Source organism: Schistocerca gregaria, chromosome 4 (assembly GCF_023897955.1).
Source record: "Schistocerca gregaria isolate iqSchGreg1 chromosome 4, iqSchGreg1.2, whole genome shotgun sequence".
NCBI classification, from domain to species: domain Eukaryota; kingdom Metazoa; phylum Arthropoda; class Insecta; order Orthoptera; family Acrididae; genus Schistocerca; species Schistocerca gregaria.
This window is the reverse complement of record NC_064923.1, coordinates 585,726,194-585,739,351: the sequence shown is the minus strand read 5'-3', so window position 1 is coordinate 585,739,351 and position 13,158 is coordinate 585,726,194. Positions and strand designations below refer to the sequence as shown.

General features: G+C 39.6%; 1 protein-coding gene across 2 annotated transcripts in view; it reads right to left on the bottom strand.

The window, feature by feature from the left end:
• The window catches only part of LOC126267493 (uncharacterized), a 99,391-nt gene that overhangs the window by 27,901 nt on the left and 58,332 nt on the right, over positions 1 to 13,158 (bottom strand). For both annotated transcript variants that reach the window (XM_049972779.1, XM_049972778.1), the window contains exon 4: positions 1,631 to 1,834. In XM_049972779.1, the coding sequence (XP_049828736.1) occupies positions 1,631 to 1,834 (204 nt within the window). The remainder of the gene's footprint in view (positions 1 to 1,630; positions 1,835 to 13,158) is intronic.

Here is a 13,158-nt window from a genome sequence, read left to right as displayed (position 1 = left end):
TCCAGTCACTCTGAACAATTTCCATCTTCAGGGTAAACTCTTCTCTGGGGGCAAGATGTAGCAGCCTCTCATTTGCTTCCACGAAGACCAATGACAAAGTTCTGTTGGAATTTGCCACCACAGCAGTAAATTATCAAATGTGGCTCTTGGAGCTATGCTGTCAGCTGACAATGCAGACTAGGTCCTCACAACCACTTCAGAAGAGTGACCGTCACAAGCTGGGCCGAACCACATCTAGTAAAGATGCCTGTTGACCTGCCCACAGGAAGTAGGCATTGGCACAGATCTGCTTGTGTGACACTGCCACAAAGAACTTAGCTCTCTGACATCTTGCTGTTTAAAGATAGGTTACTAGTAGTCTTATTTTGTCATATACAATACTGAATAAAGTGACTGAAGTTGTCACGGACTTCATTATTTGCTTGATTTCATCTATTAGACCTGGGACTAGAACTAACTGAGCTCAAGTGTGGACACCCCAGCTGAAGCTGCCTTCACCACTTGAGCTCCACTGATGTGGTCACACAACACTACACCAGGTTGTAAGATCCGTAACTGTTCAGTTGACTGTTTCATGCTTGGCTATGACTACTGCTCTTTCAGAATCACTGTTCATGGAACCAGTGCAAATCATTGTTAAGTAAGGACCTAATGCACATGCAAATTCCATATGCTTATTTCCATTTGCATTACATCAGAGAAATCTTTAACATGCTGCACAATCAGTACGAGCAGATTAGGAATAATCTAAACTATTATCGAATGTGTGAATCTTGGGAAACCTATAATTTGCTGTAGTCATTGGATGGTGCCTCATGATTTTTATACCTAAGTTTGTTGCCACTCTAAGTTATCAAATGCTAATATTATGTGGTAATGATTATTTCTGGTTTTCAACTTCTTTGCAGATTAAAATTATACAACAGACTGGAATTCAGAGCCACAATGTTGTCTTTTGTAGACAAAACTCTTACCAACTTAGCAATCTTGGCACAACTCGCAACCCACACCCATGGCATCAATTCTGCCAGTACCTCGCCCTCCTGCTTCCCAGGTTCCGAGTTCATATCCCAGTCTGGCACACAGTTTTAATCTGGCAAGTGCACACAGTGCTGCGGACTGAAAGATTCAGTCTGGATTATTTCACTTTTACCCAGTTTTTACTTTTTCCTATCAATTCCTGCAATGTTCTGCACTAGAGCACCCATATATCACCATCATTAAGTGAAACTGCTAATATAGGAAGACTGCCTGTCTGGATGTAATGGCTTGTATTAGCAATATCTGTTTCATGTGATAAATATTAAAACAATTGCATTGCACTTAAGGCAGCTCTTCAACTTCTCATGAAAGGAATACCTATAATAATTACCATGCCCAAACCACACAAAACACATGAACTTACTGTGTGTGTGTGTGTGTGTGTGTGTGTGTGTGTGTGTGTGTGTGTGTGTGTGTCTCAACAGTTAATCATTTTCTGTCATGTGTTCATTTCTATTTTACAGACTGGATTTCTTTACAACACAAATGAAACTTTTCTGCAACCAACAACCTTTATCAAATAAACTAGTTTGCATAGTGCAATATTTATACTATGCCTGTAACTTATGATTTATGTATACCAACCAACCTGTCATATCCCTCATCTTTAGAACTTCTTTTTTTATCCAAATGTTTCTTCTGTTTCACCAAATCACTGGCATACTTTGCTTTCTTCTTCATAAGCGTACACTCCATTTCTTGGATCTCTCTTAGTTTTTGGTTGATATCGTTTTGAATTTCCAATAATTCAAGTTGAGTTGATGAACACTTAGGCACAATGTTTTTTATACGTCTGCCAATATAAGAAAACAGTGAGCACTAATTATATACATCCCAGAGTAGTACGCAAATGACAAAATATTTCAATCAGTAGTCAACCCTCTACCCTAGCCATAATGCTAGTTGGTTCATGTGAGACAGCAAAAAATCTTTTGAGATGTGAATAAAGAAAAAGACAAAATGGAAGCTTAACACACCAACACTATGAACAAAAGATTTTTATAATTACCTCTAATGCTAAATTGAAAAATATACATAATGAGACACAGCAAAATTTATTCCATATAGTTTACACTATAATGAAAACAAACTTTAAATCTAGTGTGTCCAAATGCTTGGTGACTACGACAGCTACAATTGCGAAAATAAATACAGAAATTAGTGAGCACTGAACTGAAAAACAGCTAAGACCCTTGATAAAGGTCAGACCACAGTGTTACATTTTTCACCTCTCCATTGATTATTAAATATTATTCATGCATAGAATTAGGAACAAACATCTGACTAGCCATGTGAGGCATAACATATCATCTCGATAAAGTGATGTGTTAACAAACATCTACCGAACCGATGAGTGATGATCACAACAGCTGAAAGTATTTTTATTCGTTAAGTAATTCAGAATCACAAAATGTGTGCAAGTTGTACGACACGCATCCATTATTTCCTTTAAATCAGACCTATTTAGCTGAGAAAATGCATATGCACGGCAGATCTATGTCTTGATCATCAAATGCTGGCTGGACAGATCCCGCCTGGTGCCAGTACTGCGTCAGAAGTGCCCCGAGTGGTATCTTATTTGTTCTCACACCGCCTGGGAGATTCAGTAACTGATAAGGTTCCTTAATGCACAAAACATAGTGCCCATTCAAAGTCATCATTAGCTCTGTCAGGTCTATGAGTAGAACATCATGAGCAAATAGGTTATGTGTCACTGGTGCAAGCTTTTCTCCAAAGGTCGTCAAAATGTCCATGATGAAGAGTGCAGTGGGTGACCGTCCCCCCCATCCATGATCACCTGGTTCAGTTGATGCGGCAGCACATTTTGGAGAACTGTCAAGTCATGATTATGGAACTCAAGCAGCCATTTTCTGCAGATATTGTGATCGTAGTTGCATGAGATTGTCGCTAAGCACCTGCTGTTCCATATATTGTGTGTCAGGTGGATGCTGAAAAACCTGGCACCCAAGCACGAAACAAAGCACCCTGGAGCAGCACTGACATTTCTGCAGTGGTCTCATGATTACGGCAATGAGTCCAGTATTTTTGCACCTCCAGAAATTCCTGCACTCTGACCAGCATTTTAATAATGATGAAGAGCTGAAGACGACTGTCACACGCCGGTTCCATTTACATGCAGCAGACTTCTGTGACAAAGAAATAAAAAGCTGATACCATGATACGACAGGTGTCTCAATTCTTTTGATGACTGTTGAAGAGTAGCTCGAATATTGCTGTACCTGTTGCCAATAAAGTTTTTCTTGTAAATACTGTGTAGGTACACGGTGGAAGACCCCCGGATATGGTAAAGTTAAAATTTATTAAAAGTGAAACAGCGATAACCACAGAATCAAAGACTGACTATAAGCGTCGGCAAAGACATTAGTTATGAATACGCATGAAAGTGTAGACAAATAACCATAAAAAAAACATTCACTCTTTTGTACATGATTTTGTTTCACTCTCTCTAGTATGTATTAGTTATGTTAAGATGTACTGCTCTGAGTACGACAAGCTACGAGTGTTTTGTTCGACAAGATTTCGGCATTGCAGCCGGATCACGATCACGTCTTGTGGCAAGAAGTCAACATGAAAACTTCAAGAATTACGAGTGTTTTGTATCGTATGTATCTGAATAAGGAAATACTTGAGATCAGTATGAAGTGTTTTCATTAAAGTGAAATAGAACCAAGTAAAGAAGAATTCCTTCATATTTTATAGCATCTTGAGAGGGAGAGGTACTGGTGTCCCCTGGAGTTGTCTACCTGCATCTACAATTTAAATGGAGGAAAAGAGGTCCACGGTCACATTTTCGTAAAATTAACAAAAGGAGAAGCTTTCAGAAGATGATGATGTACAAGGAAGAAAGGCACTATGCAAGGTAAAGTAAATGAACAATAGCACAATTTCGTACACGCAAAACATTTCATTTCATAAAAACACAACTGTATTACATTAACTTTTCACTGCAAGCAAGAGTACAATTATCAATCAATTCCTTTAATTTTTCCTTTTAATTATATCACTACTACTACTACTACTACTACTACTACTACTACTACTACTAAACTGGCGACCACGACTTCAGGACACTGGTTGTAAGTAGGGTTTGTTAACTATTGTTGTTTAAAGAAATTTCTATAACATTGTTATTAGTCATAAAAACTAATTGTCTGTATTCTGCTTGCATGAATCACAACAGGGAGCAAGTGAAGCAAAAAGGAAAAAATTGAGAAATTTTGGAAAGAAATAAGAGTTGATCCCAGGGAACGTAAAATTTTCCATAGTAAGCTGTTTTGTTCGGCGCAGCAAAGGTAGGATGATTACACAAGTTGCTTTCATGGTTATGCTTGGTAGTGCCTCTTTTGATATAGATAGAAACATTTTCATCATTCTTCCCTTCCTTGAATATTATTGTGAAAAATTTATAGGAATTTTTCTGTGTGATACATGTCAGTAAAACAAAGAATTGCAACACATTAGCTTGTGTGTCATAGTAGACATAAAACAGGCTTTGACATCGTGTAAATCACAATTATCAAGTGTAATAATTAACATATTAAATTTTTCCTTTTTGTGAAATTTTTATTTTTGCATGTTCATACAACATGGCACAAAAATATATGTTCACTGTTGATAGCAACAGAGAAAACGCAATAAGCCAAGATGGTGTAGAATTGCGCAATGGAACCAAAGTTTAAGCACCATGCCTTCCTACTGCAGAGGGTTTAAGTAGGTCAGTGATGAGTGTCTGAAGTGTGACAAATGATAGCGACACTCCACAGCAGTATAATCTTGACAACACAATGTTTACAATTGACAAGAGAATGTCTCGCATCTCCCACAGCAATATACTGCTCATTAATGAAACATTGGAGAGTGATACAAATGTGAATCTTGACAACACATCAACACCATTTGTTCACAATACAAACATTAACTTGGAAAGTACAGCTGAAAACAACCACAGTAGTACAACTACTATGGCAGTTATTATCTAACATGAACATGAAATTATATAGTATGAACAGTTTCAGTGATATGAAACAAGATATGAACATGGTAAAACACCAGCAAAACACCGTTACACAAAATCTAAACACAATGAAATGAGAACAAAAACAAGTATTTAAGGATTTGCAGGACATGGCCTCGGAGAAGTTCAATGACTTAGTCAAAAGTTTTCGCACTGAAATCGATGAAAAATTGAATGATATGAAAAAACAAAGCATGAAGTACTTTCTGAAGTTAACAGTAACATTACCGAGTTTTAACAGAAGGTGGATTCTTTTAACGACCAACAGATACAGAAAATCACAAACGCGAACTCAGACACTGAAGCAACACAGAACCTGTTGTATTTGATAATAAAAAAAGGTAACCACTGTCGTTAACAAACTAAGCAAAGACTATGAATGTGTCTCTCTAGCTGTAGAAGAGCTTACTTTATGAGTAGTAACATTAAAGTTGACTCAGCATGTGCTGAGGAGGAGAGAGAGAGAGAGAGAGAGAGAGAGAGAGAGAGAGAGAGAGAGAGAGAGAGAGATGAGCGAACATCTAAGTGATATCATTAGTCAAGCTGAAGCAGCTACATTAGATAAGAGTAATGCCATTGCAGAGAAGTTAGTAACCGACTGAGTTATACACAGATGTAGTAGAAAAAGCTATTCAGAAAAAAGAAAATGAAATGGTGAACAAGATAAACATTAACCTATGAGCTGCGGAAGGTAGGATCCACAGTCTTTTATAAGAAAATATAACCGGATCTCGAAATATGCGTGTAAATAATACACAGGCCACAGTGAAAAAAAACCAAAATCTGTCGGTATTTATTCACAAATTGTCTCTAGTCCTACAATGGTACAAGTGACAGCTGTACAGTTCAAAATGTAAAAATCCCACAACTCCAATACCTGCGCAATTACCAACCAGACTTACTGATAACTACAACAACAACACAAATACAACAGGAAATGCCACATTTCTACGAACTATTTTTTCAGACGAAGGTTTGCTGAGACATCGACAGTTTCCTACATTCACTACCAAAGGTAAAAGAATGAATCCAGTAGTATTTATCAGTGCTTTTCGTCATGTATTTCCACGGAACTGGACGGAAGCACAGAAAATCAGATTTGTCGTGAGATATAAGCAAGGTGACTTCTTTTATGGGTAACTGAAGTGGTCGAATGTCGTAGCACTTACATACAATTTTAACGAGCTTTCATCGAAAAATATTGGTCTGAGGCAGTACAAAGAAGGCTTGGATGTGAGGTTGTCAAGCCCGATTAATGGCAAATACAGTTGTCTACGCAGATACCTTGAAAAATACCTGAACAAGACCGCTACTGGACGATCCCAATATCACAGGTAGACATACTCAAAATTTTGAAAAGTCAGTTACCATCGCACATTAGAGAAAAATTAGTCACAATGCCAGGGTGCGACACTGAGTACTTTCTGACAGTGCTTTATTCTATTGACTTAATCTATGAGGAATGCCCTGTACTGAATATAACAGAAAATCTGGCACAACAACAACATATTTATGTAAATAAGTCAGCAACAGCAAAGTTACATACCCAGAGGTAACAAGTACGGTAATGGAAACAGAGAAAAACACTTTAAAAGAAATTTTCAAAACAACAGGAGTAATTTCAATGCACAAGCAAATTACAATCCACCATCACAAGGCCATACGACGACCATAAACAGAAACAGTCAGCCGCAGCAGTGGCCAACGTGTGGCAAGAATGCCATGCCGTAAGCTGCACTGCAGGCAACCTTTGGGCAGCAAAATAATGGCACAGCAGCTTTTATTCATAACATGAGCACTCGCGAAAGAATGTCACGAGCAGCCAACGACACAAACTGGCGAAGTACCCACACTGTGCAACCAACTGAAATTACTCCAAGTGATGGATTAAGTCACTCAGATCAGTATCAGTAACTTCCATAATATGAATTTGACCCTCACTACCCCAGCAGAAATAATGTCCATCATAAAATCTTTAAAATCAGAAACATCTAGTGGGTATGATGAAATATCAACAAAGTTAATTAAAGAATGTGATTCTGAGCTAAGTAACATATTAAGCTATCTGTGTAACCAGTCATTTATCAGTGGAGTATTTCCTGAATGGTTGAAATATGCTGAAGTTAAGCCACTGTTTACGATGGGAGATAACGAAACAGCATCAAATTTCCGTCCAATTTCACTGTTGCCAGCATTCTCAAAATTTTTAGAAAAAGTAATGTACAATCGGCTTTTAACCATCTTATCTCAAATAACATACTGTCAAAGTCACAGTTTGGATTCCTAAAGGGTTCTGATATTGAGAAGGCTATCTACACTTACAGTGAAAATGTGCTTAATTCATTTGACAAAAAATTGCAGGCAAATGGTGTATTTTGTGATCTGTCGAAGGCATATGACTGTAAATCACAATATCCTTTTAAATAAATTAGAATATTATAGTGCAACAGGAAATGCTGCAAAATGGTCCAAACCTCGTATCTCTGGCAGGAAACATAGGGTATTAGGAAAGAGACATGTATCAAGCTATCAGGCATCATCCAGCTAGGAACTAATTACACGTGAGGCCCCACAAAGTGCCATTTTGGGGCCCTTACTTTTTCTTGTATACATCAATGACCTTTCATCAGTAATATTACCAGATGCCAAGTTCTTTTTGTTTGCCAATGATACAAACATTGCAATAAATAGCAAATCAAGTGTAGTCTTAAAAAGATCAGCTAATAAAATATTTGTGGACATTAATCACTGGTTCCTAGCCAATTCTTTGTCACTAAACTTGGAAAAAACACACTACATGCAGTTCAGAACTTGTAAGGGGTGTCCCACGAGTATATGCCTAACATACAATGACAAGCAGATAGAAGAAGTGGACAGTGTTAAATTCTTGGGATTACAGCTTGATGATAAATTCAACTGGGAGGAGCACATCACAGAACTGGTGAAGCGACTTAACAAATCTCTATTTGCAATGTGAATTGTGTCAGACATAGGAGATACAAAAATGAAAAAGCTGGCATACTATGCTTACTTTCATTCCATAATGTCATATGGGATTACTTTTTGGGGTAATTCATCAAGCCAAGCTAAAGTTTTCCAGGCACAAAAACATGCAGTAAGAGTTATAGTTGGTGTGAACTCAAGAACATCCTGCAGAAGCCTGCTTAGGGAACTAGGGATACTATCTACTGCTTCCCAATATATTTATTCCTTAATGAGATTTGTCATTAAAAATATATCACTTTTTCAAACCAACACCTCAATTCATGGAATCAATACTAGAAATAAGAATAATCTTCACAAGGATTTAAAGTCACTTAGTCTTGTACAAAAAGGTGTGGATTATTCAGGAACACAAATTTTCATTTTCAATAACTTGCCAGCAGCCATAAAAAGCTTAACAACCAATGAAATTCAGTTTAAGAGAAGCCTAAAGGATTTATTGGTGGCCAACTAACCCTGCTCCGTTAATGCATTTCTCAGTAAAACCAACTGATTTGTGTACATATGTAAGTACAATATAACTTCTGCACAATTTCAGCTCAGGAATGTGTTCATTGTAAATAAGTATTATAGTAGTTGTATTACACATTTATTACCTTATAAATAAATAAATAAATAAATAAATAAATAAAACTTTTTATTTTAAATTAAGTGCATTAGTATTTGTAAAATGACTTTCATGTAGTGTTCATTAAAAAATGATCATTCCACTGGGGACCTGTGGAATGGTACATTAGCTTATTTGTTTTAGTTGTAAATATTTGTCATGTATTATTGTTTATCTGACATGTTCTACATCCTGGAGGACCTTCTCACAACGGATCAACTGGAATGAAAGTAAATCTAATCTAATCTACGCAGACAGAACACCCAACAGGTCGTAGTTAAACCCCATACTATTGACCTCTCAGGGAGTAGGGGCACATTGGAACTACAAACATGTTTCATAAGATTTGATGAACAAGGCAACAACAAGGATGATCTGTATGAGCACGAGTTAGATACAACGAATAATATCCAGGATGAACAAGTACAAGCAATCAATAGGGTGAAAATATTTAACATTGACACACAGTTAATTTTAGATACAGGTCCAACTACCAACCCAATGTCAAATGTAGTTTTCTGTTAACTAAAGAAGAGAGGCAAATTTCCAACACTTCCTGTCCAAAATTGCAAGGTGCAAACCGCTACAGGCAGTAAGATTAAATTGGTAAAACATCAGGCACTTATTCCATTACAAATTGCACATTTTACAGTAAAGTGCAATTTTCTTATAATTGGCAAACTTTTAATTAACTGTCTTATTGCCATGGACACATTTAGAACATACAAAACACAGACTGACATAGGTAATGGTAAATGCCACTTATGTAAAGGATCAGATTTTTTTCTATTGATTTAGTCAAACACTTGATATAAGTAACAAAAACAAAAAAGAGTCAAATGTAATAGTACAGTCTTCCTTTCGAACTGTACATATCACAAACAAATTTGATTCTGAACAAGAAGCACACATTGATAATGAAACATTCTGTTTTATAAATTATAGAGCACAGCAATCAGTCATTCTTTTCTGCAGGTTTTCTTTATGAAAATCCAGATATCAGATAGTGCCTAGTCATTATCAATGCACTATTTTCTGGTATCGATGCATGTAAGTTCCCTGTTGTTCGGGTGTCACTCACAGTTTTGCGATTGACGCCCGAACAACAGGGAACTTACATGCATTGAGATTAGGCAATAGTGCATTGATAATGACTAGGCACTATCTGAAATCTTTATTTGCATAATAAAACCTGCAAAAAAAAAGGAAAATGACTAAATGAGGAATTCTACAACCTTCCTTCATTTTCATCCTATTCTAGTACTATATTATCAATAAGTAAACCAGACGGATTTCTAAGATTAGTTCTTGGTGACAGAGGTATCTAAGATTTTAGGACGAGTATACACAACACAGACCAGACAACTTTGGATGAACAGCTTTTAAAGTTTTACAATACCAAATACTTTAGTACACTCTACCTCAAGGCATCCTACTAACAAATAAAGCTCCGTGAAAAAAGCCGAAAATATACAGTACTTGTTTGTGGTGGCAGAAGTTAGGAATTCCATGTTCTATCTTTTGGACTGAACAATAGTGTAGGCAATTGTTGGGTTCAAATTAATGATGATGTAAATAAAATAGAAAGAAACTTCCACATGGGAAAAATATATTAAAAACAAAGATTCCAAGACTTACCAAGCGGGAAAGCGCCGGCAGACAGGCACATGAACAAAACACACAAACACACACAGAATTACTAGCTTTCGCAACCGATGGTTGCTTCTTCAGGAAGGAGAGGGAAAGACGAAAGGATGTGGGTTTTAAGGGAGAGGGTAAGGAGTCATTCCAATCCCGGGAGCGGAAAGACTTCCCTTAGGGGAAAAAAAGGATAGGTGTACACTCGCGCACACACACACACACACACCATCCGCACATACACAGACACAAGCAGACATATTTAAAGGCAAAGAGTAAGGGCAGAGATGTCAGTCGAGGCGGAAGTACAGAGGCAAAGAAGTTGTTGAGACACAGGTGAGGTATGAGCGGCGGCAACTTGAAATTAGCGGAGGTTGAGGCCTGGCGGATATTGAGAAGAGAGGATATACTGAAGGGCGAGTTCCCATCTCCGGAGTTCGGATAGGTTGGTGTTGGTGGGAAGTATCCAGATAACTCGGACGGTGTAACACTGTGCCAAGATGTGCTGGCCGTGCATCAAGGCATGTTTAGCCACAGGGTGGTCCTCATTACCAACAAACACTGTCTGCCTGTGTCCATTCATGCGAATGGACAGTTTGTTGCTGGTCATTCCCACATAGAAAGTGTCACAGTGCAGGCAGGTCAGTTGGTAAATCATGTGGGTGCTTTCACACGTGGCTCTCCCTTTGATCGTGTACACCTTCCAGGTTACAGGACTGGAGTAGGTGGTGGTGGGAGGGTGCATAGGACAGGTTTTACACCGGGGGCAGTTGCAAGGGTAGGAGCCAGAGGGTAGGGAAGGTGGTTTGGGGATTTCATAGGGATGAACCAAGAGGTTACGAAGGTTAGGTGGACGGCGGAAAGACACTCTTGGTGGAGTGGGGAGGATTTCATGAAGGATGGATCTCATTTCGGGGGAGGATTTTAGGAAGTCGTATCCCTGCTGGAGAGCCACATTCAAGGTCTGATCCAGTCTCGGGAAGTATTCTGTCACAAGTGGGGCACTTTTGGGGTTCTTCTGTGAGAGGTTCTGGGTTTGAGGGGATGAGGAAGTGGCTCTGGTTACCTGCTTCTGTACCAGGTTGGAAGGGTAGTTGCGGGATGCGAAAGCTGTTTTCAGGTTGTTGGTGTAATGGTCGAGGGATTCAGGACTGGAGCAGATTCTTTTGCCACGAAGGCCTAGGCTGTAGGGAAGGGACCGTTTGATATGGAATGGGTGGCAGCTGTCATAATGGAGGTACTGTTGCTTGTTGGTGGGTTTGATGTGGACGGATGTGTGCATATATAAGCAGTTGGCATGGGACACTTTGGTAGCGAGCACCTCCAAGAGTAGAGTAGAGGGGTTTTGGGCACACGACAGCAAGGTCTTCAGCACCCGTTCAGTAACATAGTGAGACGGGTGTCAAGAAAATCTGAGAACAGGAATATAAAACGGAACAGAAAAAATGGATAACAATCGTTGAAAAACATGTGCTCACCCACACCAAAGCGTGGGATGAAGCAGAGCATCAGCAATAAAACATGGACAACACAGGAAGAAAATGACAGAGGGAGCTAAAACACTGTAGCAGATGGAAGTGGCTGGCTGACCGCAAGGAAAAAAGGGGAAAGGGGAGGAGTCAGCCACTCTGCAATACACTAAAACCTCCAGCCTAAAAGTTTAGGCCAGAATCCAGACACATCACAAAACTTAAAAACCCTAGACACACACGTCTCATTATCTAAAACAGAAGGCAAATCCCCATCAACTTGTGCTTCTGCCCGTGCAGTCTGTTAAAATGTGCCGGACAGAGATGTGCACACCACAAGCATCACAAAATGGAGGATCCTCCCGCCGTAATAAAAAGCTATGTGTGAGAGGACAGTGCCCGATCCGAAGACGTGTGAGGGCCACCTCCTCCCACCTGAGCAACCGGCAGGAGGAACGCCACGGCCGAGTGGTTGACTTTATCAACAGCAGTTTATTGGCCGTCACTGCCAGCCATTCATCCTCCCACAACTCCATGCACTTCCTGTGGAAGTGCAGCGATGACTGACTGCAAGGGAATAGGACACTGGACCACATTCTGCTCTCTGCAGGCCTCCTTGGCAGGCACATCGCCCTGTTCATTGCCCCATATGCCGACATGACCAGGCACCCAGCAGAACGATACTTCTGCACCCCGCCGTTGGAGCAAGTATAGTTGGTCATGTATCAGCTGGACCATCTCCTCAGTCGGGTACAGGTTCTGCAGTGATTGTAAGGCACTAAGAGAATCGGAGCAGAGAAGAAATCGATCGCCCCGAACACAATTCATCTACCCCAGTGCCTTCAGTATCGCGTGGAGCTCTGCTGCTAAAACGGTATATTCAGCAGGGAGGCGAATCCGGGTAACGTGATCAGGGAACACTACAGAACAGCCAAGGAAATTCTTCTGTTTGGAGCCATCAGTGTAAACGACAGTGAAACCCTGATGCACATCTAAAATGTTAAAAAACAGAGATTGGAATGTAAAATCTGGTGTGCGATCTTTCTTAAAATTAATCAAATCTAAAATAAGTTTGGGTCTCCGGGGGAGCCAAGGTGGAGATCTGCTCCAACAGCGACGCAAAACACGAAGACCAGCCATAGACATCGCAGCGAGGAAATCCTGTGTGCGAATCCCATAGGGCTGCATCGCACGTTGCTGGTTATGTAATAACCATGCCAGAGGAGGCTGAGCAACGGTATGGTATGGTATGCAGGGATGTATGGTGTGGACAAAGTTTTACACGCCTGGCGCACTGTAAGTAGGCGTCACCACATATGAAATGGCGGTTCACCAGCCTCTGCACAGAGGCTTGGTATGGGGCT